At 49.7% G+C, this 27,546-nt stretch overlaps 2 protein-coding genes across 2 annotated transcripts in view; one reads left to right on the top strand and one right to left on the bottom strand.

Annotated features, from left to right (window-relative positions):
• LOC119384144 (zinc transporter 1) overlaps positions 1-1,470 on the top strand; it is a 73,668-nt gene extending 72,198 nt beyond the window's left edge. Inside the window, exon 7 of the mRNA XM_037652437.2 lies at positions 975-1,470. Within this exon, the coding sequence (XP_037508365.1) occupies positions 975-1,145 (171 nt within the window). The 3' untranslated portion in view covers positions 1,146-1,470. The remainder of the gene's footprint in view (positions 1-974) is intronic.
• Positions 1,471-1,992: 522 nt separating this feature from the next.
• LOC119382266 (uncharacterized) overlaps positions 1,993-27,546 on the bottom strand; it is a 64,285-nt gene continuing 38,731 nt past the window's right edge. Inside the window, exon 5 of the mRNA XM_049413060.1 lies at positions 1,993-2,133. Within this exon, the coding sequence (XP_049269017.1) occupies positions 1,993-2,133 (141 nt within the window). The remainder of the gene's footprint in view (positions 2,134-27,546) is intronic.

The following is a 27,546-nucleotide window of genomic DNA, read 5'->3' as shown; positions in this document are numbered from 1 at the left end:
CGAAATGCTGCTTTGTGTTTGGGTCGCACTCCTGTATTAGGGGTACTGTTTCTATATTAGCCTCGCATGGAACACGCTCGAGAGATGGCACAAAAGAAGCTGTACAGCTCCTCTCCCCCCACCCCGCAAAGAAACCAAACAAAGAAAGAAAAGAAAACCCAAGCTTGCTCAAGCTCACTCAGCAAGTCTCTTACTTTTCTTGGCTGCACACGAATACAGCCTGTGAGAGGTTGGTGGTAGGGTGTAGGATCGCCGAATATAAGCGGCACCAGGTGGAGCCACGGCGCACCTGTTAAAATTGGTGCGAATTTTAAATCCACACTGAAAGTACACACAACACTTTCGGAGCCTGTAAAATACAAACCAGAGGCTTGATATGCAGGGGAAAAAAGGGAGGAAATGTTGCGGATGAAATTTAGATAATTAGAAGATAACAAGAAATAGCGAGACGTTAAAAAAGTAAGATTTTTCTAGATATTTGCCTCTAGTTTGTAAAAAAATGAAAGCCTGAGTAAAATATCTGTGCACAACATTTCCTCGATATACTAGAAACGAATACAGTGCCGAAAGCCCCGTCTAAATCTGACCAAATTTGGGCATGGTAGGGCTTCTCAAAATGTATTCTCTATGGGGGCTCGCACTGGTGAACCCTCTTTAGTGTAACAGACTGAGCGGGAGGCAGAAAGTGAGGTGGGCAGATGAGATTAATAAGTTTGCGGGATAACGTGGTGGCAGCAAGCGCAGTTTGCCCTGCAGTGGGAACACTCAGGTTGATGATGATCGCACACTCTGGGCCCCATCAACTGCTGTCCACCAGCAACACACTGTGTGGGAAGCATTTTTCATATACTGTTGACATTTGGATAAATAAAAGCAGCTGAGTTGGAATGTCAAATCAGTGCATAACAGAAAGTCAGGCGACACTGCTTTTTCTGTTATCTAGTGTAAAAAAATTATTGGTTTCCTGCTTGCAGAGTGATGACAAAGACTGTGTCCTGGACTGTCCAAGCCGTACCAACTGTGTGGCCCAGACCTGCTGTGGACCCCGAGGCAAAGAGGGCGTTAACACACCCGATGCACCAGCGCCTACTGATGGAACTGTGTTGCGTCAGCGGCCTACAACTGAACTCAGTACTCCTGCTTGAAGGCTTTTGATAATTGTCAGTGCAGGACTGATCTGCCGTCGGTGTGCACATTTTGACAAATGGGCGACATGTGGAGCAACTCTTCCTGCCGCAGTCGTTGACCAAGCACAGGCCGCCAGATGGAGAAAGGCTGTTGTTGCTGTGAATTGGTTTTTGCTATGCAAGACTGGTTGCAAGCCAGAGTGGCACCACAAAGTACAGATGGCCAAGCCTTCAACTGTGATGAGTAGTGCAACTTTTATGAGAAGGTTGTGAACTAGGAACGATGCCTGCCACCAAAGAGTGTGTCAGTCTGAAGGCACCAAATAAAAGTGAAGCCATGCTGCTTGCGGTGTTGGCACTTCTCTGCTAAGTGCCACATGACGTGTTCCTGTTGTGAGAGTGACCAACAGAACATTGTGAGACATTTAAAGTTGAGCAGACAAACGGGTAGTGACAGCAGGAAAAAGGTTGTTCTGTTATAGCGACTGTTCACTGCAAACTTCAGACCAAATGATGTGCTGCTTTGTGACCAGGAATGCCTATAACTTTCCAGAGATTAATTTGGTGCATTGCAGCAGGTGTTCACTACTCGGCGGAGTACCGAGTTCTGTTCACCAGAGTGAAACCACAAATCTTAAGTGGCGCACTGTCGCTAAGTTCTGTAAACCCTACCATTGGATTTAGTCTGATGTGGACTTTTATTTGAAGTAACCAAGAACTGTTTCAGTGAGTAAGGCTTGGTGTATGACAAAGTAAATGCATGGCATAATGTCAGTTCAGTGGCACTATGCTTTACAAGTTGGTTGTGGAGAGAGAGAGAGAAATAACTTTATTGGGTCCAGCCGTTTGGGGAACAGGTCCCCGCCTAAACCGCGGCCAGTAGCCCTTGGGTCCTGGCGGCGTTCTCGGCCAGTTGGACGGCCCAGAGTTGCTCTTCCGGATACGAGCTTAGCAGTAAGGCCTCCCACTGCTCGTCATTATTTATATTGCGACCCTGTAGGGACGCCTGAGGGCAAGCCCACAGAATGTGTCGCAGATTCGCCCGTTCCCTGCATAGCTGGCATTTGCCATCGTATTGGTCGGGGTAATAACGGCTGTAGGCCACCGGATTCGGGTAAGTGTTGGTTTGGAGAATGCGCCAGACCACCGTCTGTGTCTTATTTAGTCTCGGGCGGGCAGGGGGATACCGAGCCCTCGCCAATCTATAGTACTTAGTGATTTCATTGTAACTGACCATGTGCTCCTCACTCATCTCTAGCTGAGGCTGCTCACTGGCTTGGTGTGTGTGTTCTCGAGCCACTGTGTGAGCCACCTCGTTTCCAGGGGGAGAGGCCTCCGACGGGATTTGCCCTTTTAGAAAGTTTCGCACCGCTGTCTTTGAGTCACTAATTATGTGTCTGGCCGACGTTGAAGCTATTGCCAATGCGATCGCTGCTTCCTCTGCAGTTTCTGCGCATTGCGTTCGGAGTGAGCTGCTGGCTTCTATGTTACCCCCTCCATTTACGACAGCTACAGCCATTCTTCGTTCGTGTGGATTTGTCGCGGCATCAACGTAGACCACGTCCTTGATGTTTGCGTATCTAGTTCTGAGGGTCTTCACCCTCTCCGCACGCCTTTCTGCGTCATGCTCCGGGTGCATGTTTTGGGGAATCGGTAGAACGTTTATCCTTTCGCGTATTTCTCGCGGTATATCGGCCTTGTTTCCCTGCTGCGTTGCATAGCCTATGTAGAGGCAGTCAAGTATCCTCCTGCCCGTAGGAGTCTGAGCTAGTCTCTCATATTGGGCCGTTTTGTGAGCTTCTATTAATTCATCTAGGGTATTGTGTACACCTAATGCAAGTAGCCTGTCCGTGGGTGTACTGACTGGTATACCAAGTGCTTGTTTATACACTTTCCTTATCAATGCTTCAATTCTTGTTTTTTTCTGCCATAAGGAGGTTGAGATAAGGAGCCACGTATACTATGCGACTTATGGTGAAAGCTTGCACTAACCTAATTAGGTTGGACTCCTCTGTGTCAGTTTGAGATTCTAGCGATCAGACGCATTCTTTGTTGCGTCCCTCTTTCTGATGCCTTTATTGTTTCATTATTTCGCCTATTTGCTTGTATCCGCATGCCTAACACCCGAATAACACCCCCTCGAACGCGCCACTCGGACGCGTGAAGCTTTCAGGCCGCTCGCGCTGGCGCTGCCACTTCAGCCACAGCTTTTCTAGTCCAGCCGTGGTCGCGTGCCATGTCTCGCATACGGCTGTGTGTAATGACTCTATTATTTCTGCGTTCATTTTCTCAGTTGGTGTAGGTGTGCGCACCATCTAATTCTCTTACAGCGCGCCAGGAGAGCTACTGCAAGCAATGTACAATTTGTAGCAAATTGCATGTCGTTTCCGGTTCTTTTTGGAGCGCAACGTTTCCCCGTTTATTTATTGCATCGGCAAGAAATATTTACATGGGAGCTGTGATGTCAAGCCACGCCGTTTGGGAAGGAATAGTTCCCGTGCGTATAAACTATCTCTATCATATATAACTGCAGCAATGCCTGCAATACCCATGAAGGTGCTCGATCAAAATTTCATGACATTTCACATATGTTACTTCTCCTCGGCTTGCCCGCCGCGGTGATGTAGCGGTTTCGGCACTCGCCTGCTGACCCGGAGGTCGCGTGTTCGGTCCCGGCCGCGGCGGTCGCAATTCGATAGAGGTGAAATGCTAGAGGCCCGCGTACTGTGCGATGTCAGTGCACGTTAAACAACACCAGATGGTCAAAATTTCATTTCCGGAGCCCTACACTACGGTGTGCCTCATAATCATATCGGGGTTTTGTGAAGTGGAAGATTTATGCTTCAATAAATTCAGTTGTTAGTCTGCGCTCATCCTGTGTACTACTTCTTCTTGTGTTCCGTCAACCGCGCAGTTTTTTACCATTCTATGTCATACCAACTAGCCCCCCAACGCACTTTACTCAAGTTAGGTGGAAATCTTATCACAGCAGCAAAACACCATAAGCGTCGGAGAACGTTCTAAACATGAATGAACGTTTATTAAAATAAGCGCATGGCTGCGCTTTAATTGAAATTTTAAATTTATTGCTTTGATCTACTGCGCGTCAAACAGGCATCTGCTGCAACTACCGCAGCGTGTTGAAACTTATGCGCTAAATCTGTGACGCGATAGTTCATGATGACACGCCGGCCGATGAGCCGCGTTCCGCTGAACTAAAGCCCCGCTCATGTTCCGAATTTGAAAGAAGTTCTGACTGTCACCCAGAAGTGGTTCGCCAAATTAGACAATATGATGGATGAGCTGCACGCAAATGCACTGCTTTCGATAAATCCTGCGCGCTAGGTTCTTTTTTTTTTTTTTTTGCTATCGCACTTTCATTCCGACGCTCGCTCCATCTTCGCCCTTCCATCTGCACATCACAGTGAAAGGTTAGTAGAATATGTGGAACACAACCTAGTGTCCTAGTGCACGACATTCGTTCTTTCAGAGTTATTAATATGCGGGGTTTTACGTGCGTGCCAAAACCGTGATATGATCAGGAGGCATGCCGTAGTGGAGGCCTCCGAAAATTTCGACCATCTGGTGTTCAAGACAGTCACTTGCTCGAGAAAGTGACTGCCTTGGTGCATGACAAATAACACGAAATTTCGCGTGAAATTGAGTAAGTAATACACTACATATCTCACACGGCAAAGCAAGACGCCTATCAAGAGTAAAAACGCACGAGCACTTACCTCACAAAGCCGCGCCGATCTCGGCTCGAAGTTTGCTCGACCGATTCTGTGGAGCCAGATTTTGCGACGACCTGCATTTTCTTTGCCGCACGGAATGCAAAAAAAACTTTTTCCCATGGGTGTCACGGTTGTGGCAGCCAAACGCACAGCAACCCGGCATCGCGGCAATACGAGCGAGACGCACACGTACGCTTCAAAATCCGTGCAGTTCACAAGGGGCGAACACACAGCACATGGCACGTCGGAGCGTTCAACATGGCGCCGAGAGGCGAAGGAGACAAAATACCGAGAAAGAGGGCGCGCGCTACCACGTGACCGCAGCCGTCCTATCAGAGGCGTGGAGAGGAGGAAGCGGCGTAGATCAAGAGAAAGCTTTTCCGAAGGTATAGGGACTTTAAGTAATTCCGCCTCAGTGCCTGCGTATGTGTGGGTTAGCTTATTTATGTTGTGCGTCTGCTCAATTTGCTTTTTTTTCAGGTTCAAGCAAGTGTAGGAGGATATTCCATGTCTTTGCCTAGTTTACTGCTCCCTGCATTATGTTACACGTCGCTTCCCAGTTTTGCCACGTCAATCTTTTGCATGTTTCTCGATTTCCTTATCGAGTTGAGCTATTTTCCGTCTAAGGGTTCTATTGAGTCTTTTCCGTTTCCATCGTGCCTGTATGCTATTCCGCGCTTCCCATAAATGTAGCAGCTTTGCATCCGCGTTTTCTGGCCCTGCCTTCTCTGGTATATCTTTTGTGGCTTTCTTTACACTGTCGTGGAGTTCCTGTGCCCAGACCTCAATGTCGACCCTCATTTTGCTCTGAGCCCCTCACCTCAAAACTTGCCCATCCCATATCGCCCTTTACAGCCTCATTTGTCGTCTTCCTATAAGTGCCCAACGCGAGGTATCCCGCAGTCCTTTGATTCATAGCGACGATACCTGTTTTTTCTGACACCTCGTCAACCAAACGTTCGCGATTAAATCATTATTCGGAAAATTGCAGAGTATGATTTCCCCGCACAAAGCACTACTGCCAAAAAAGTCACATGGACAGTCTCGGCTGGTTGTTGCCGTCGCCGCCGTCATGCACCGTATATGTATGTATGTATATATGAAAGTCCCAAAGAAATGAAATATTTCAGAAAAACGCTTTCAAAGCGCGGAATCGAACCCGCAACCTCTCGCTCCGCAGCGCGTGGCGCTGGCCATTATGCCACAAAGTGCAGATCCTTGAGGTAGCTAACGGCGAGCTTTATATACACACCCTTTACCGCTGGCAGGGCTCAGAGACGGCAGGCGCTTATAAGCGTTTCTTCATTACAAGCGAGATGGCGCGAGCAGCGCAACGGGCGTAGGGAGCCTTCATGTGCGCGCCTCCGTGCCTCCGACAGTGACCTAGAATAGGGGGAGTGTCCAAAGCGCCGGCTTCCGCGTGGGCCTTTTGCGGTGAACTCCCGCGCCGCGCCGCTGCTGCGCCGGACTCGTGGGCTTTCTGCGCTCGGGAAGCGCGCGGAAAGCGAGGGGCATTTGCTACGCGATATAGTTTTTTGCGTCGAGTTTCCACACCGGGCACTTGAAGTCTACTTAACTTTTACAATGCGGTGCGGAACGAAGCTTATCCATCTTTAAGCGTTGTGTTACTGCTGGGACCAGTGGCGTACCAACATATATTATATATATATATATATATATATATATATATATATATATATATATATATATATTGCCACGCCCACTTCTTGTCTTGTTTTGATGTATTCGGGTTTGACCGGCAGGGACGGTTATCAACGCTCGACGCTGTCCGCGAAACATTGTTCGAGAAGCTTCACGTCTATAGTAGATCGTTCTGTTAAGATTGCGCCCCGCACGCGAACGTTCCAGCTTTGTCTAGAGATAACGCCGCCACCAGCGATATTGCTGGAAAGTTCGATACCGCCTGTATAAAAGCCGACGCGATTGACCGCTTGTCAGTTGATCGACGGACGACGCCCTGTTCGCCGCTATATTTGTACAGCGTGTATTGCTGTAGTTATAGTTCTCATTTTCCGGCCACAAGTTCGGCCAAATAAACAGTTTCATCCTGCAAACGCCGACTGCTGTCTTCATCGACGTCACGACCACGTGACATCTGGTGGAGGTGCTGCTTCGCTCATGTTCCGGTCGCCCCCGTCAGGCCGTGAACCCAGTCCGGGCCGCAACGAAGACATCGACGCCTACCCCGAACAGCGAGCAAGCCGCAGGACACAAGGACTACCTCCAGAATACCAGCCTTTACCCGACAAGACCAGGAAGACCCCGACCATGACCAACACAACAGCGACAATGACAGCAACCATGCCGCTTGCACCCGTGCTGCTACAGCGCCCAAAGGAACCACCGACCTTTCACGGATCATCTGCTGAAGACCCGGAAAGTTGGCTGGAGAAGTACGACCGCGTCGCCATTTTTAACGAATGGACCGATGAAGACAAGTTAAGACACGTCTACTTCGCCTTGGAGGACTCTGCCCGAACTTGGTTCGAGAACCAAGAGCGAAGCCTCACGACGTGGGACATTTTTCGCACAAGATTCCTTGCCACATTCACGAGTGTCGTCCGCAAGGAGAGGGCCGAAGCTCTGCTGGAAACCCGTGTGCAGCTTCCAAACGAGAACGTGGTGCTGTACGCGGAAGAGATGAGCAGACTGTTCCGACACGCCGACCCAGCCATGCCCGAGGACAAGAAAGTCCGCTTGCTCATGCGAGGGGTAAAGCAAGAGCTCTTCGCTGGGCTAATGCGGAACCCACCGTCGACAGTCCAAGAGTTCGTCTCAGAGGCGACGACGATTGAGAAGACGTTGGAAATGCGCAACCGGCAGTATAATCGCCGATCGATTCAAGACAACCCAGTTGTTCATGCTGTCGGCTCCGACGACCTGCGCGAAACGATCCGAGCGATCGTGCGGGAAGAACTACGCAAGCTCTTACCCTCACCACAGCCTGAAGTTGCGTCGATCGCTGACATCGTCCGAGAGGAAATCCAGCAGTCTCTGGGCACCCCCGAGTCAGCGCAGCCGCAGCTGCAAGCAGTGACCTATGCTGCTGCAGCCCGACGCAACGCTCCCCCTCCTCGCCCAAGTCAAGACGCCGCGCCGCCTCAACAGTTCCGCCGCCAGGCACCACCGCCGCCGCCACCGACGTCACACCACCCGCCAGCCGGCCAACGATACACGCCGAGGAAGACCGACGTTTGGCGCGCCCCCGACCACCGCCCACTCTGTTACCATTGCGGAGAAGCTGGCCACACTTACCGCCGCTGCCAATACCGACAGATGGGACTGCGTGGATTCGCCATCGACGCGCCGCGTCCACAGCGAGGGGAAAGACCACGTGACATCGCCGACTACCTCGCGGGAACGCAATGGACGCCCCGACAACCTTCCCGTTCGCCGTCGCCAGGCCGCTACGTCTCTCCCCAACGCCGACCATACACTGGCCCAACTCGGGGCCGGTCACCTAGCCCGTATCCGGAAAACTAAGGGCAGCAACCGATGGAGGTGCGGTTGCTGTACGACGAAATACCGAAGATCCTCCGCCGCCGACGACAACGCCGCAACGACATCTAAAGAACACGCCGCAAGCCGAACGAAGCCCTGACGTCGAAACTTCACGGCCCGAAGAAGACCTGACGACACAACGACGAAGCAGCGGGACAAACCGACGTAGCCGTGATCCGACGCCGCGACCAAATCGAAACGGTAGGCGACGAACGAGTGACCTCGACGTTCTCATCGACGGCCACAACGTCACCGCTCTCGTCGATACTGGAGCCGACTATTCCGTCATCAGTGGACCGTTCGCGACGAAGCTGAAGAAAGTCAAGACCGCCTGGGAAGGCCCCGAAATCCGCACAGCGGGAGGTCACCTAGTAACGCCGGCAGGAATCTGCACAGCGAGGGTCTCCATCAACAACCGGATTTATCCCGCAAGCTTTGTAGTCCTTCAGCATTGCTCCCGAGATGTCATCCTTGGTATGGACTTCTTAGGCCTTCATGGTGCAGTCATCGACCTCAGATCGAAGTCGATAACACTATCTACAGAAAAAGCATTACCGCGGTACACGCCGCCAGGGAAGCATGCCTTGAATGTGCTGGAAGACCAAGTCACCATTCCCCCTCGCTCCAGCGTCATCATTTCCGTCGGCTCTCAGAAAGTAGCAGACCTGGAAGGCGTCATTGAAGGCGACCAGCACCAGTTGATTAACCGCGAGATTTGCGTCGCAAGAGGAATAGCAGAGTTGCGGGGAGGCAAAGCAACAGTGATGCTCACAAATTTTAGCAACGAGTATAAGCACGTAAACAAAGGCACGACAGTCGCCTACATCGAAGAAATCACGGCTACGTCGATGGCTTTCGCCATCGCCGATTCTTCCGAGCCAACACCGACGAACCAAGCTTCTCAACCAGTTTTCGACGTTAATCCTAGCCTTCCGAAGCATAAACAAGAACAGCTCAAAACCCTGCTCTTGAAATACAGGGACTGCTTTTCGTCATCGTCAAGAATCCGCCAGACCCCAGTCGCAAAACATCGCATCATAACAGAGGAAAATGCCAGGCCACTCCGGCAGAGCCCGTACAGAGTTTCAACGCGAGAACGCGAATCCATAAAGAAACAAGTCGACGAAATGCTACGCGACGACATCATCCAGCCGTCGAAGAGTCCATGGGCGTCACCTGTGGTGTTAGTGAAGAAGAAAGACGGAACCCTACGCTTCTGCGTCGATTATCGCCGCCTCAACAAAATCACGAAGAAGGACGTCTACCCTCTCCCACGGATAGACGACACCCTGGATCGACTCTACAACGCGAGGTACTTTTCGTCGATGGACCTCAAGACCGGCTATTGGCAAATCGAAGTCGACGAGAGAGACCGAGAGAAGACTGCCTTTATAACACCAGACGGCCTCTTCGAGTTCAAGGTTATGCCCTTTGGTCTTTGCTCGGCACCTGCGACGTTCCAGCGCGTTATGGACACCGTGCTGGCTGGACTGAAGTGGCAGACTTGCCTTGTGTACTTGGACGACGTCATTGTGTTTGCCTCAAGCTTCGACGAACACCTCCGGCGCCTGGACACTGTACTACAAGCAATCAAGACTTCTGGCCTCACCTTGAAGCCTGAAAAGTGCCGCTTTGCATACGAGGAGCTGCTGTTTTTGGGTCACGTGATCAGTAAGGGTGGTGTTCGCCCAGACCCGCGGAAAACAGCTGCCATCGCTGCCTTCCCGCCCCCCACCGACACGAAAGCCGTGTGCCGTTTTCTCGGCTTGTGCGCCTACTACAGGCGCTTTGTCAAGGAATTTTCACGAATCGCCGAACCGCTAACTCACCTCACGAAGACCGACGTGCCATTCAAGTGGGAAACGGCGCAAATCGAAGCATTTGAAGAACTGAAACGACGCCTTCAGATGCCTCCTATACTAGCACACTTCGACGAATACGCCGATACGGAAATCCACACCGACGCAAGCAGCGTAGGACTCGGCGCCGTCCTTGTGCAGAAGACTGACGGGCAGGAAAGGGTCATCAGTTATGCTAGCCGGTCGCTATCAAAGGCAGAAACGAACTATTCCACAACAGAAAAGGAGTGCCTAGCGATCATCTGGGCTGCATCCAAGTTTCGCCCCTACCTCTACGGCAGGCCCTTCAAAGTTGTGAGCGACCACCACGCATTGTGTTGGCTAGCTAACTTGAAGGACCCTTCAGGTCGCCTCGCACGGTGGAGCCTACGACTTCAAGAATTCGACATTACCGTCGTTTACAAGTCCGGAAGGAAACACTCCGACGCTGACTGCCTGTCTCGCGCCCCCGTCGACCCACCGCCGCAGGACGACAAGGAGGACGACTCCTTCTTGGGTATCATAAGTGCCGACGACTTCGCCGAACGACAGCGAACGGATCCAGAACTCAGGGGCCTTGTGGAATACCTCGAGGGCAGGACCACCGTTGTTCCGAAGGTATTCACGCGGGGACTGCCGTCATTTTTCTTGCGCAACGGTGTTCTCCTAAAGAAAAACTTCTCACCGCTTCGAGCCGATAGCCTTCTCGTGGTACCCTCGACATTGCGGCCAGAGGTCCTCCAGGCTCTGCACGACGACCCGACGGCTGGACACCTGGGTGTTTCTCGCACGCTAGCAAGAATACAGGAGAAGTACTACTGGCCGCGCCTTTCCGCCGACGTCACTCGTTACGTGAAGACCTGCCGGGACTGTCAGCGACGCAAGACACCGCCCACTAGGCCAGCCGGACTTCTGCAGCCTATCGAGCCACCTCGACGGCCGTTCCAGCAAATCGGGATGGACTTACTGGGTCCGTTCCCGACGTCCAATACCGGAAACAAATGGATCGTCGTAGCTACAGACTACCTTACCCGCTACGCCGAGACGAGGGCCCTGCCTAGAGGCAGTGCCGCCGAGGTAGCGAAGTTCTTCGTTGAGAACATCGTCCTGCGTCATGGCGCCCCAGAAGTTCTCATCACCGACAGAGGTACGGCGTTTACTGCTGACCTAACTCAGGCAATACTGAGATACAGCCAAACAAGCCACCGCCGGACCACAGCGTACCACCCACAGACAAATGGCCTGACCGAGCGGCTAAACAAGACCATCGCCGACATGTTGGCCATGTATGTCGACGTCGAACACAAGACGTGGGATGCCATCCTTCCGTATGTGACCTTCGCATACAACACGGCCGTCCAAGAAACGACGCAGATGACTCCGTACAAGTTGGTCTACGGAAGGAGCCCGGCGACGACGCTCGACGCCATGCTACCCAACGTCACCGACGAAGAAAACCTCGATGCCGCCGCTTACTTACAACGTGCCGAAGAAGCTCGACAGCTCGCCCGCCTGCGCATCAAGACCCAGCAGCACACCGACAGCCGTCGCTACAATCTTCGACGACGCTTCGCGGAATACCAGCCCGGCGACCGTGTTTGGGTCTGGACGCCGATACGCCGACGTGGGCTTAGCGAAAAACTCCTTCGGCGATACTTCGGGCCATACAAGGTTCTTCGACGCCTCGGCGCTCTTGACTACGAGGTGATCCCGGACGGCATTACGAACTCCCAGCGACGCCGCGCACGACCTGAAGTCGTCCATGTCGTGCGCCTTAAGCCGTTTTTTGCGCGTTAGCGAACCTGGGGACTCTATTTTTCTTCCTTTGTTATTGTAATTTATTTTTGTATGCACTTGTTTTTTTCTCTTTCTATGTTCTTTCACAAGCATCGGGACGATGCTTTTTCAGAGGGGGGCAATGCCACGCCCACTTCTTGTCTTGTTTTGATGTATTCGGGTTTGACCGGCAGGGACGGTTATCAACGCTCGACGCTGTCCGCGAAACATTGTTCGAGAAGCTTCACGTCTATAGTAGATCGTTCTGTTAAGATTGCGCCCCGCACGCGAACGTTCCAGCTTTGTCTAGAGATAACGCCGCCACCAGCGATATTGCTGGAAAGTTCGATACCGCCTGTATAAAAGCCGACGCGATTGACCGCTTGTCAGTTGATCGACGGACGACGCCCTGTTCGCCGCTATATTTGTACAGCGTGTATTGCTGTAGTTATAGTTCTCATTTTCCGGCCACAAGTTCGGCCAAATAAACAGTTTCATCCTGCAAACGCCGACTGCTGTCTTCATCGACGTCACGACCACGTGACAATATATAGGGAGAGAGAGGGGGGGGGGGACTACATTTTCTCTGAAGTTCACTTGATTTCTTATAGTAATAGTGATTATTAGATGATTTTCTTTTCAAAACTGTTTGTTTTCAATCACGGAAGAATCTGCACAAACAGACTGTGCAGGCGGGGCCGTCCTATACTGCGACAACACAGCAGTGTTTAATAACATTTTGGAAATATTACCGTGAAGTACAGTCACATTTAACCTGTACTTCATCTGAGCATTCCATCTGGAAACTTCACAGTCACAGTTTGTCGTTGTAAATACGATGAGTATGAAGAATCTGCTATTACTGTAGTACCTTAAATTTTCACTTATTAAAGAAAACATGTGGCTGACAAAGCAAGGTACTTCGCAGAAGTCTTCGGGGTAATCCGAGTGCCAATTTCTTTACTCTTAGAGCCCTCTAAATAAAGTCTTTCTAAAGCAGAAGACCAAGTTCAGTCGATTAATACTTAAGGAAATCAGACTGAGCTGGTTGCGTATAGTTATAAGAATATAAGTGACTACGAAATTGCATACTAGGTGTCGTTCCTTGCCCTCCTACTTTTCCCAGCTTGTGTGGGGGTTGGATGGAAAAGCGGTGAAGTGGCCCTTCACTCCTCCCCTCCGGCCCCTCCAAGTAGATAGCCTACGCAAACTGTGTGAGCTCAAATTTTCTTTGAAAAAATGTGGGTGATTGTAACGTAAAACTGCATTGTCTCCTTCCGTATAAGTCGTTAGCTGTTAATGTTTGGTCGAAATTTTGTGGGTCACGCTCACAGCACCTGCTCATAACAGCACGCAACAAATGACGTGCAAGTGATCCACCGCATAATTATCACATACGCATGACTGTGTAAGGAAAAAATAATAATTAACTATTCATATTGAACAGCGCAAAAAACTAGACACAAAGAAGAGACTGCACAACGCGAGCACTGACAACTAAATGCTTTATTCAAGCACAAAGAGAAAAAAAATTAAGAAAGGAAAGAAAAACAGATGCGCACGCAACTTAAGCACATGACGAGCGAATGCAGGCATAGAGCAAGTTTAAGTGTTGTCCAAGTAAGCTATCTCACAATCGAGCAACGCAATCAATGGAGTGCTGACACACGTGTCGCCATTTTTGCTGATAGCAAAAGCTTCAGCTATCTCCCTGATTCGAGCCTCACTGTGTCCAAAAACAGCGGTCGTGCGGCAGAACTCCGGTGAGCAGCCACAAGCGGCACAGTGGGCGGCCAAATGCGAATATGGCGCACCCTTAAGAGAGTTATGATGCTCGCGCAGGCGAATGTTGAGGCAGTGCCCCGTTTGCCCCACATACACTTTACCGCACGAAATTGGAATTGAGTACACTACATTGCTTTTGCAAGGGACGAACTGCATGCGGTGTTTTACTGTGCACGTTCTCCTAGGTGACCCACTCGCACCTGAGGAGAAATTATCAAACTTGGCACACAGGGCATTAGCTTATTCTTAGCGGAAAAGTAGACGTCAATGTTAAACTTGTCGGCAATCTTTTTAATACGGTGAGAAATGCCATGAATATACGGGATCACCGCTAGTTTGTTACCCTTTGCTAGTTTGTCATCGAGCGGTTTTGCTGGACCATTTCTAACTTTGTTCAAATCTTTTAATGCCGCAGAAACAATGGCGTCAAGAGGAAAGGACGCGTGTTTCAGACGATGAACTTGAGATAGGAGGCTAGAGGACATTTTGTGGACACAAGACTTGGTTAGGGTAGAAAAAATGGTGTTAACAGCGATACCAGATTTCACAATCTTGGAATGACTGGAGGAATAGTTAAGCAAAGGCTTCTTGGACCTAGGGGCAAATTCCCAGCAAACATATTGCTCATTAAACGTCAGAGACAGTTCCAGAAACTGAATTTTGCTTTCCAGAGGACTTTGGCATGTGAAGGTCAGGCCTAGTCCTCTTTCTTTGAAACATTTCACAACATTGATCATCTGATGCATGAAATTGTCCTTCTTTGTGACAACCAAATAATCGTCTACGTAGCGAAAAATCTTCACCACCATTCCATCCAGATCATTAGCCAAGGCATTGCCAATACAACTAAGAAAAATGTCACAGATACCGGATCGCTGCACATACACTTGATCACCCCATCCAACCGCGGTCAAAGACAAATAAAACGTGAGCAGCTCTAGGAAACGTTCCGTACTAATACCGCAACTGTTGATGAATGCGCATTCATCATTCTGCTCTATAATACAAGCCTTCACACAAGTCAACAGCTGTGCATGGGGAATAGAATAAATTAGATCAACTACATCTATGGGAAAGCCATGCACTTTTTGGGATTATCTGTGTTTAAATATTTGACAACGTTATACGAACCATTGATGAGGAAAAGGTCATTCAGCGAAAGATGAATGACGCGGGCAGCGAACTCTTCTGGAAGGGACGAAGATGGAACAGAGGGCGTGGATAAAAATGTGGTGTCCAGAACAAAAGACGGTGCACGGCCATACACGAGGAAAAACAGGCTGTAGCTTGTAGTGCGTTGTATGGCCGTATTGTAGGCAAATGTGACGAAAGGCAGTATTGTGTCCCAGTTCTTGTGATCGGGCTGAACATACATAGAGATGATGTCGGAAAAAGTTCGGTGAAAACGCTCGATGAGACAATTTGTCTGCGGGTGATATGCCGAGGTGGTCTTATGGATGGTGTCAGAGGCCTGTAGGACTTCAGCGAGGACATGAGAAAGAAACGTCTTGCCACGGTCACTTAGGAGAACTCGAGGGGCGCCGTGACGTAAGATAATGGCACGCAGGACAAAGTCGGCGACTTCGGAGGCAGCACCAGAAGGAAGAGCTGCCGTCTCAGCGTAGCGAGTTAAGTGGTCTACGGCAGTAACGATCCAGCGATGACCGGCGGGTGTAAGCGGAAGAGGTCCGTATAAGTCTATGCCCACGAACTCGAAGGGAGCGGACGGGCACGGTAGAGGTTGTAAAGGGCTGGCGGGAAGAGATGTGGAACGTTTTCGGTGTTGGCATGACGAACAGGACTCGACGTACTTGGAAACACTAGTGGAAAGGCCAGGCCAGAAGCAGCCAGTCTTGATGCGATCGTAGGTTTTATGAAAACCTAAGTGGCCAGCCGTCGGGTCGTCGTGAAAGGCTTCTAAAACTTGGAGTCGAAGTGAGCGAGGGATGACTGGGACCCATCGGTTACCGAGAGGATGGTAAATGTACCGAAGGAGCGCTCCATCGTGAAGTTTGAAACGCGCGAGCTGTCGTCGTAAGCGGCTGTTGGGAGCACGGGACGAGCCAGTGAGCCGATCGATGATTGTACGGCAGTATGTATCTGCACGTTGGAGCGCGGCGAGGTCTGCGGACTGAAGCAAGTCATCTGGCGCAGTGGACTTGATCGGACTAAGGCTGGTCATCTGCGTGGTTGCTTCGCTGAGAGGTGCCACACAGGAGGTAGGTGCGTCATGGTTATTTTGCGACAGCGGATAACGCGACAAAGCGTCGGCATCTTGGTGTTTCTTACCCGACCTGTATGTGACAATGTATAGTCATACTCCTGGAGTCGGAGCACCCAACGGCCGAGGCGTCCTGACAAGTTCTTCAGAGAGGACAGCCAACAGAGCGCATGATGGTCGGTCACGATCGTAAAACGGCGGCCGTACAAGTAAGGGCGAAACTTTTGCACAGACCACACGATGACCAGACATTCTTGTTCAGTGATGGTGTAATTCCGTTCAGCTGGAGAGAGAGTGCGACTCGCGTAAGCCACTACTTGCTCTTGCGAAGTCTGGTCATGCTGCAGCAGGACAGCGCCGATTCCATGCCCACTTGCGTCGGTGTGTAAGATAGTAGCTGCTGTGGGATCGAAATGGCGAAGAACTGGCCCTGACGTAAGGCATCGCTTGAGGGTCTGGAAAGCAGCTTCACAGTCATCCGTCCAAAGGAAGGATGCACTTGTGGTCAGAACTTTGTGAAGAGGTGCTGCGATAGTGGCGAAATCACGGACAAACCGGCGGAAGTGCGACGCTAAGCCGAGGAAGCTGCGAAGGTCCTTTAGCGTAGTGGGTTTAGGAAAGTGCAAGACAGCGGCCACCTTGTCAGGATCGGGTTCAATACCAAGCTTGCTGACGACGTGACCAAACACTTTGATGCTGCAGCTCGCAAACCGACACTTCTTGGTATTTAGCTGGAGACCGGCTTTGGCTAGACACGTTAGTACCTTGTCTAGACGTTCTAGGTGTTGTGAGAAGCTGGACGAAAAGATGACGATGTCGTCCAGGTAACAAAGACACGTCTTCCATTTTAAGCCCCGCAGTACCGTGTCGATCATTCGTTCAAATGTGGCTGGGACATTGCAGAGCCCAAAAGGCATCGCATTGAATTCGAAGAGGCCATCAGGTGTAGCAAATGCCGTCTTCTCTTTATCAGACTCGTGCATCGGGACCTGCCAATAGCCAGATCGCAAGTCGAGGCTTGAAAAGTATTCAGCGCCCTGTAAGGTGTCAAGGGCGTCGTCAATCCGAGGCATAGGATATACATCCTTCCGGGTAATTTTGTTTAGTGCCCTGTAATCAACGCAAAATCGTACGGACCCGTCCTTTTAACTAGGACAACAGGAGAAGACCAAGGGTAGAGTGATAATGTTGCGTGCGAGCATGTCATTGACTTGTTCCTCGATAACCTTGCGTTCTGAAGACGACACACGGTAAGGGCGACGGCGAATGATACGAGACCCATCTGTGTCGATACGATGAGAGGCCGCCGTAGTTTGACCCAAGCCATCTGGACAAACGTCAAAACAAGCTTGGTGTTTCGTTAAAATGGCGAATAAGTCATGGGTTTGGGTTGGAGTCAGATCGGTACTCAAAGTGGCCTTGAGAGCATTAGATGAACCTCCCGCGGGCGTACACTTTGCGATTGACGAGGTTAAGGCGATACAGTGACGACACATAGGCTCCGTACAGTGGAGTTTGCGGCGACCCTGGCGCCACCTGCCGTAGCGACGCGAAAGCAACGGGGCGGTGTGCTGCGGCTAAGCCGACTGAAGCGCATTCGTTTCCCGCGCATTGTGCGTAGCGTCGTCCACGTTCGGGGCCATTTCCGTTTGTTTCTCCTTTTTGTGACACGTGTTGGGACCACTTTGGGACGGTGCAATGGCTTGTGCCTCGGGAGGAAGTGGTGGAGGCGTGAAAAAACGCCCCTGGAACGCCCAGTGGTTTAAAAGCAACCAACTCGACACTAAACTCGATATGTTGTGCTTATGTTTAAAATACCGAATAAATTAGAGCTCATTTGTCTCGCTTGTCACGCGAGGCAACGCGTAGTTGTGCAGATTAGGTCGCAAAGTAGGTCCCTGTGTAGCGCGCCAGACTACGCCGACGCGCGCGCAGCGTTAGAGCTCCACAGTGGCGCACAGCTACCATCAACCAAGATCGCACCCGATCCGGATCGAATATCTTAATTTCGATCAACCATGGTAGGCGCTACACGGGCAAACTATCAGAGTCGAGCTGTTTTACTGCACTGGTCATGACTATGCTGACACCAACTCGCCTGCGATTGTGCTCCAGCTCGATACGCGGATCGCAATCGATTGAAAACAGATCGAGCAAAGTCACAATTCAAAGCAACCATGTTGTACCCGCTTCACATCGAAGTGTTTATCTAGATGAAATGAGAGTGCGACAAGGGGGAATGGAATAATATAGGCCGTGGCGTACAATGCGCCACAGTGAAATGAGACACGCATTGCCCCCAGAGAGGCGTCGAATAAAACATAAACTATTCAAAACAACATTTTAAAGGTGGCAGTTCAGTCACTTCAGCTTTAATGTAACGATAGGTTTTACTCACGTGAAGAATGACTTGATACAGCTGTTTTCCTTGCTGCGAGCGGCACTTCGCGTGAACGTCTACACCGTCCACTTCTTTGACGTCGCGGACGTGTGAAGCAGCATGTAGCTTCTCTCCGCTGGTTAACGCGGCACCATGAAAGTAATCGCGAAGTCCTTTAATGGGCCTAAACCCCGCAAAAAGTACTTGGGACATCGCCAAGCAACAGGCAGCCTTGCAACTTCGCGCGCACGAAACGTCGGATAGCGGGCACACACGCGGACATCCGCGTGGTTTCGTTTTCCCACCACCCCGTTGTAAAGTCCCTATGTTTTTCGCTTTTCGAAAAATCTAGGGACTTTACCCCGTTGGTACGCCGCTCGCCACGGGCGGCGCTGAGCGCCGCGTCGCCGTAGAGTTACTGTATATGCTACCTTTAGGTAGCAGAGTTGCGCATCTGTCTTCCAACGCCGCTAGCAACCATGCATTGCAGAGAAGCTGCCGCTTGGGCCAATTTTTTTATTTCTCGACGCCGCCGCTGCAGCGAACTGAATTAACACTTGCCATCGACAGCCAATGCTTATCGCCGGTCTTTGACACGCCAGACAGGTTAATCGGTGACACGCAGGGCTGGGCAGTATCGCGATACAAGAGTATCGCGATAGTATTTCAGAGATACTTTTGAGTATCTGTATTTCTGTATCGAAATACATTTGAAAAATGTATTTGTATCTCAGTAGTGAAATACATTTACGATGTATCGCCTGTATCGCGATACTATGTAGGACACGGGTATCTCGTTACATTGTTTGTGTCGGAAATGAGGTGAGTTTCCAATGGGAGAACGGCGTCTTTTTTTTTCTTTTTTGTGCCAAGACAAGCAAAGGCGCGCCGCCGGTCGCCGACAGATAGGGCGGCGATGGTTTCCCCTCAAGCACAGAATGGTCCATGTGGTAAAGCGCGACGCCGCAGACGGCAGAATCGCAGGGGCAGTGTTGTCGGCCTCTGCCGACGAAAGTCGCTGTCTCTCAAGGTCAGTGCAGCACGCCTAATTTTTTTCGGGTGGCAAGCCATTACTTCGCGACCCCCGGCGCGTGCGTTCGCGTGCGTTCAGTTGTCAAAGCGGCTGCACTTCTAAAAGCAGTTCCCGTAGTCGCGGCGGAAGTGACTAGAAGACGGCTATCTTTGACGCGCTTTCAGGCACACCTCCAATGTCAGGGTGCGTTCCTAATTGATGACATGGGTGAAATGGTCTCTGTGGTAGCAGGCTCCCCCACCGCCGGAGCCGACTTCGCCTGTTGCGGCTTTCTGAAATGGGTGCTGGTAGCGTCGGTGGTAGTGAAAACTTCATTGAAGCCGACAGGGTCAGACAACTTAGGATTCCGAAGATGGGGACAGACTTCGGATTCTGTACAGTCAGAACAACCCAAGTGAGCGCGGAAGCGTTTCGGTATCTAGGTGACCCGAGAAGAGATATCGCCACGCTGCAGCGCAATCCGGCTATGAAGGCGATATTTATTCACTATAGCACAAATTTGTGCTCGCCTTCAGCGGTAGACAGACTTTTTTTTTTTCGTGAGTCTTCTGCTGAGGCTGAACCGACGCTGTTAGAAGACAGCCTACTTGAGAAGCCTACACAGCAACCTTCTCAGCAAAGCAGATGTTCAAAATGAATGTGTGCTTTTTTTCAATTCACTGGTGTTCATTAGTGATTCGAGTGATTGGCTTAAAGTGTGCTATTTCTAGCATAGCTTAGTTTGTTCGCCAAGTATGTCGATTTCGGTGTCCAATCCTTGTTACTGTTGCTGTGAAATAGTGTATTTTTATTGCAATTGATACTTGTAATTATGTCATTATTACTAATTATGTGCTTTGTCCACCCCCTCCCCTGCAATGTCTTAATGGCGCTGAGGGTACTGTAATAAATAAATAAATGAACTGAACGTTTCGATGGGCTGTAACTTTAATTACAACATTATGTTGCACTAATAAGTGTCTTTGCGTAGTATGAGCATCCTTGAAATAAAAAAAGTATTCCAGTATCTGTATCGCTGTAACTGTATTCCGGAATACTTTTTTCGTCTTTTTGCAAAAGTATCTCCGAAATATCCCGTTACGTTAAAGGCAAATGTATCTCAGTATCTGTATTTTAGGCTTCCAGTTCATGTATTTCGATATCTGTATTCCGGAATACTTTTCTGAGTATCTCTGCCCAGCCCTGGTGACACGGTAGGCATGTCGCCTGCAAAAACGAAGTGCGACTTCACCGCATAGCCGTGGTTGCTAGCCGGACCTAAAGCCCCTCCATGACGATGGAGGGGCTTTAGCCGGACCTATGCGCTACTCTGCTACCTAAAGGTAGCATACTGGTGGCGAGGAGTTACGGAGTCGCCCTCTATCGGACGCGCCTCGATTGCGTGCTAGGCAGGATGCCGCCGGCGCGCGCCCCATAGGTTTTGCTGTCGGCGCTCTACAAAATCACCTCGCGGAAGCCCTCCGGGACATTTCTGCAGGTGCTTTCGAAAGGAACTGTGTTCTTTACTGTCAAAATAATCATTTTCGACGAACTGAAAGCACAAGATAGTCTACAGTCGCTGTCTCTCTGTAGAAAACCGAGCACCCGCTTCACGCGGTCACCGCGTTGGAGACCCCCGAACCGGCTTCCTGCGTGAAAGGTAGTCACTCGCTGAGTGCAAAATATGTGAAATATCTCGTTAGAGTAGACTGCCCGTATAACCAAATGGAGCATATCAGAAGGAGCCTCAAGCCAGCGATCGCACGAGTTCGCGACGAATGACGGTGCCTCTGCATGTATGAGCGTCTGCATGTATGCTCGTACTGACAGTTTCGCTTTTGCTACGAACGCGTTTTGGCACCGCGCTGTGAACTTTAGGCCGCAAAATATGAGAATTTATGAGTACACAAACAATTACTGTTGCGCGGACGCTATCGGAGCAGTTCAAAAGCAATTTCGTTACAACTACGGCTTCGGTGCGCATGGCAACTTTGTGATGTGCCGTCCCGACGATTCAGTTTTTTTTTTTTTCGGTCTCAATTCGTGTACGTTTCAATGTCATTTGACAAGCTGTCTCGCGCTGCGTATTGATCGGCCTTCTCAGCGGGCAAATGCCGCTGCTTCTGTTTCTTTATTCAGTGCATTCGTTTCGTTTGGTGCTCACACAAAACGTGAGCAAATGCGACGCCTTTTTTTAATGCTCCTTAATTATCGTTCCATTTGCATTCCAGTGAACTTGCCGCTCTCTGTGATCAACAAATTCATAGACCAAAGCTTCACCACTTCCAGATTGCTGGTGGAAGGAGAAGTATAGTCTACGAGACAGAGCATGGTAGTAGCATGCGACGCCAAGGAAAAGAAAGAAAATACAGTAATGTTCGCCGGACTTGTTCTGCAAACGGCGGCTGTGAACTAGGACCCACGCGAACTTGAAATAGCGGTGAATAAAATAGAAGTTATTGCAGCAACCAGCAGCCGCAAAACAAGATAGTAAATATTTGACGAGTACCCCAGCAATTTTGGCAGCAGTGTCGTGTTTAACGCCAACAGGGTGGCATCTTTCCCACGTAAATAAATGAGGCTCCAAGAAAATACATGGGCCAAGAAAATTTGACGACGCAAACCACCGAGAAAAGAAGGCGAAAGGAAAGAGCGTCCGAACGCTCTTTCCTTTCGCCTTCTTTTCTCGGTGGTTTGCGTCGTCGAATTTTCTTGTAACATGCACCAACTAGTCTAACAACAAGTTTTACTAAAATACATGGGGTTGGAGAGGCCCAACGTCAGTTTGAGATTGATGCAAATAAATGTGGGACATAGTGTTTGCGTCAGGGGAACGCAAGCTTGACTGAAAAAATGTTATTGCCAACATAAATGCATGACACAGCCGCAGCATTTGGCTCTCTCGCTATGTACGTCCACAAGCAAACGTCGCGCAGCTTATGAAGGCGAAAGCCAGATGCCTCTCCAAACGGGAAGATTGACCATCGCGGCGCCAAGACGAGTGACGCAAAAGTAATCGTCACGTGATGAGGTCAACATATGACGTCATCATGACGTCACAGACCTCATAAATTTGCAACTTCATTATGACATCACCATGACGTGACATAACGTGTGATGTTACATGATGACGTATTCACACGACATGGTCCCTTTGCATTGCCTCTGTGATCGGTGATGGCGTTATCATATGATGTCATCATGACGTCACAGATCGCCAAAATATGTAGCGTCATTATGACGTTACATAACGTGACGGCACATGATGACGTATTCAACGTCATGGTTGCTTTGCATTGCCTCCGTGATCGGTCACGGAGGCCGTGCAAAACCGCGTTCGGTGCAGAACGCTTTTGGAGGGGGGCGCGGGAGAATCAATACATCGACTGACAAGAAGAAGAAGATGGCTTTCGCCTTCTAGTCATCTTTGGCGAATGCATAAGGGACCCTGTGAGTTTTTTAATTCAACGTATCTAAACATATGACTTGCGCATCTGCAGCCGATTTTGTGGACGCTGAGCACGGGGCCGACGATCAAGAGGTCGCACGGGAGGGTTCTGAGATGGTATCGCACGTGGTAAAAGGTAGCGCCTTTTCCATCCTGTGGCAGATAGGCATCATTTTCCGGCGGGAAGCGCGCGTGAGCCATCGTCACAGTGCGCACTGTCTGCTGCTCACCGAACATCGCAGGCCCGACGCAGTAACGAAAGTCTTCTTTGCGGAAGTGCTTGTTGCACACAAGACTCGTAGCCGATGGCTACTTGCCGGTTCTTAGCTTTACAACCCATGCTTCACGCAGTTTCTTGTCCCGCGGTTACCGGTGCAGGCTGACACTGGGCTTCGTTGCGAAAGCCCGGCACTGCGGCACCGAGCGGTAGAGCCCTATGTTCTCGCCTTCGGAGGCAGCCACTTCATAAAATGGTTTCAATTGAGCAGAAAATGCGAGAAAACTTCCGTATTTGAACAGACCGCAGCGCATGTGGTACTTGAAACTCGTTTTCAAAGCACGCGGCAGCGCTCCACAAGCACCCGACGCGGCCGCTGAGACCACGTGATCCTGCCAAGCACGTCACGCCGACGGTGGCGCCGGCGTTTCCAGTGGTGGGCCTCGAGGCCAATACAGTGACTCTACGTCGCCGCTCCTGCTCAGCAGCGCCGCCTGTTCACTGTACGGAGCCTATACCCAACGTTTATATCTATAAACGTTGCCTATACCGGTGCTGTGTCGATAAGGCTGGCAACAGTGGACCCCTCAGACAGGAGTTGCGTCTCTGATGTCGTGTTGTAGGCGGTGAGACTGGCATGACCACGTGAAAACCGCACTAGACAACAGGCGAATGCGATTCCTCGAAAAATACACCGCTGATCAGGGACAACCACTGCGTCACCGTCTATATTATCTCTTGATTTGATTGTGAGAATACGTTCTTGGGCTGGAGGCAGTACAAAATCCGCAGCTGCGACAAGGTGAGGCGACGAGAAATCATAAACACTAGAATGTTCGGTGTCCGTAATGTGAATAACGGGCGGACCACACGAAATGACAGCGGAAGCAGCTGACAGGAAGTCCCAGCCTAATATAATCTGGTGAGCACACGAAGAAAGTACAGCAAGCTGAATATGATTGCGAATTCCGTCGATCAGAACACGTACAGTGCACTTCCCAATAGGGTAGATTGGATTGTCATTGGCGCCACATAACACCGGACCAACATACGGAGTTTGCACTTTTCGTAGACGACGGCATAATTTGCGATGAATGACCGAGATAGCGGCTCCAGTGTCTACAAGGGCGTCCACCAAAATACCTTCCACACATACAGTCAGTAAACTTGCAGGGCGCGCAGGAGGAATTATTGCGTTTAGACGACGAGCAGTTTCCCCTCCAAAAACTGCAGCTTCTAGTTTTCCGAGTGGCTGTCGAGAGGTGTCGGGGCCAGGGCTTAAAGTCTCCCTTCGTTGGAGGGGGGGCCCTCATAAAGCGGCAATATATATATATATATATATATATATATATATATATATATATATATATATATATATATATATATATATATATATATATATATATATATATATATATATATATATATATATACAGCTTAGAATAACAGAGAGCTGAGCTAGTTGGTACGTATTCATTCTAAAAAGAGACAGGGCGTGCAAACACGGACACAAGAAAGAGATCAGGACACCACAAACGCCGACTAACAACTGAAGAGACGCACAACGGCTGAAAAGAAAGAAGGCACGAAAACTTATCTGCGCATGCCCATGCAACCGGCGAACCTATCAATCCGGCACGCGTGGCGGTCTACGTCAGGGTTGCCAATGGTGGCTACTTTTCGCCAAATTGGCGAATTTGAGAGGCCCGTGGCGACCTAAAATTATGAATGGCGACATGGCGAATTTTTGGCGATTTTCAGCTTAGGTCTCCACTGAGTTATGCATCCTAAGCTCAGTGCCTTCCCAACGAATGAGCGGCACTATTCTCTGTATTTTTCTGGGTTTTGAGGCGCACATTGCGCGCCGTTCTGTATGTCCGTCCTGTAACTCGTGTGTATCTCCTCAATTCATCTAGATGCTTCTAACTCAATTCATCTAGATTCATCTAGATGCTTCAGAGCTTCGCTAAAGTTTCGCTTCGGAAGGGGCTAGATGACGGGTTGGTCGTGTGTTCCGGCCATTTGTTCCGCCAAAGCTCCAACTATTCTGAATAGCTTGGCGACCTATTCACCGCTGCAGTATCCCCTAATCGAGCTCGTATAGCGAAGATGGGCGGATACGCGGGTGTTCGTGCAATAAAAAATTATTTATTAAGGCATTTTCTACTGTTTTCGGTGGACGTGTGCAGTGAAAACAATTGCTATATAACATTTTACAATGTCTACCTGTTCAATTATAACGCACTGGATTGACGCTGGTAGATATAAGTGATTATATATGAAAGGGACAGTGGCGTCCGGTATCATATTAGTTCACACTGAAATGCATAAGACTCACTAATGAACGATACCTGTAAGAATCCTGTCTTACTACTTTCAATAAACCTGTTAATCCTTTTTTTCATATGAGGGGTGTAAAGCTGTCTACAAACAACGCCTTCGCAGCTTTCGCCTAAGGTTTACCACACTTTTACCTTTGAAACGAGCGGACAGGGATGGAAGGATATCATGAGCGTTTTATCCTTTCATACTTGCGCCTCCGCGCACATCTTGCGGCTAGTCGGAGAACCAGGTGCACCAAGCACTCCCATGGTGAAGGGGCGATGCGCCTGGTATTGAGAAATGTCAATATACTTTAAGGGCTTTGAATGGCACTGTATTCTACGGGGCTATACATCAATGGAAATTCTTATTACCAGGATATGCCGCACATATCTAGAATGGCGACTTTTTTGGCGAAATTCGTAAAAAAATGGCGACTTTTGGCGACTTTCTGCTCGTCGTTTGGCGACATTTATTCGAAAGTCAGTGGCAACCCTGGTCTACGTGGAAGATAACTGTTAAGGCATTTGATTTCATCTTTATGCAAGCTAATCGACGGTTGGCTCACGCATGCGCTACCACTATTCTCGATATGCCATGCTTCAATCATCAGACGCGTTTCTTCATTTCTATGCCGGTACAACACTGCGCATTCATCGAATTTTGGCGTGCACTTACAATCGCGACAATGTAAAGATAGATTAGATGGTGAGCCTCCTGTTAGCGATCTCTTATGTTCCAACAATCTCTGGTTAATGCATCGGCCCGTCTGTCCTACGTAGAAGCGGCCGCAGCTGAAAGGGACCTTATACACCACACTCGTACGGCAATCAGTGAATTTGTTGGTGTGTTTTACAAAACAATTATCGGTCCGCTTCTTGTCTTTTACTCGCTCATTCTTCCTCTGCACAGCGGCACAAATCTTACCTAGCTTATTGGCAGCCGTGAAAACAACATTAACGCCGTATCTACTTCCTACTTTCTTTAGCCTGTGAGATATGCAATGAATGTACGGAATACCTACGACACGTTTCTTCCTATCGCTTTCTGCAACCATGCTCGGACTTAACACAATAGACTTCTTTAAACGCTCAGCGACCGTGGCCACTGCATCACGAGGATACCCTACATCTAAAAGACGCGTAACCTGTGCGCTAAAGCTATCACTCATTTTGTGCTCACACGACTTGGTGAGGGCTGACTTAAAGGCCAACTCCGGCGATTTTTCGACGTCGATGGATCTCAATGAAATTCGCTGGGTATGTTCATTTGCACGTTTCCGTCGTTTATGCCAAATTACAGGCTTGAGAAATGCGCAGATTGTTTGCAAATGAATTTTAAAGATTGTCTGCAAACGCCCTCCTGGCTTCCCACAATTATTGGCAACATTGCGTCTGTGACGTCAGTATTGGGAAGGCGGCGGAAGTGACGCAGCCGAGGGCACCGATAACTTCGGCGCTTCGGCCGCTACAGCGAGCGTCCTGCTGTGCACAAGGCGACAGACAGCGTTGGTTTGGCCGGCGCTTCGCTGGTCGTCCCGGCTGTCACAGTTTTCATACTCGGCGCCAGCGTGACCGGCATGCCTTGCACGACTTCCGGTTCGTTCGTAACAACATCTACGTCATACGTAGACAGCACACTCGGTTGGATTTCGGTTTCGGTGTTGCGCTTTTTTGCTTATTTAAAATTATTCTCCAATTTGCCGAGTATTTCTGCTATCGGGCCCGTAACAGGAGCGTCTCAGGAACATAAAAGCACCATTACTTTGACATGGCCAAAAAATCGCCGGAGTTGGCCTTTAAGGCAAGACATGGCGATGCCGTTTTTTACAACCTTCGAGTGCTTCGACGAAAAATTTAACAGCGGTTTGGAAGATCTAGGAGAATACTGCCAGCACACGTGGTTCTTCTGGAACGTTAAGGAAATGTCTAGAAATTGTATTCCATTATTCTGAGGCACCTCTTTAGTAAAGCTCAAAGATATGTATTGGTTCTAAGGTTGCTCCGGTTCTTAGTGATTTATACCTTAGCAAGATTGACAATCTTTTGGAACGCGCCTTAGGTAATTCGGTTATTAAGGTTTTTCGTTATGTGGACGACTACTTGATTTTTTGTAGTGATGAGGACTTTGAAAAGGTGGTAACTTCCGTGAGCGAAAAATTTGA

This window comes from Rhipicephalus sanguineus, chromosome 2 (assembly GCF_013339695.2).
Source record: "Rhipicephalus sanguineus isolate Rsan-2018 chromosome 2, BIME_Rsan_1.4, whole genome shotgun sequence".
NCBI classification, from domain to species: domain Eukaryota; kingdom Metazoa; phylum Arthropoda; class Arachnida; order Ixodida; family Ixodidae; genus Rhipicephalus; species Rhipicephalus sanguineus.
This window is presented reverse-complemented; position numbering and strand designations above follow the sequence as displayed.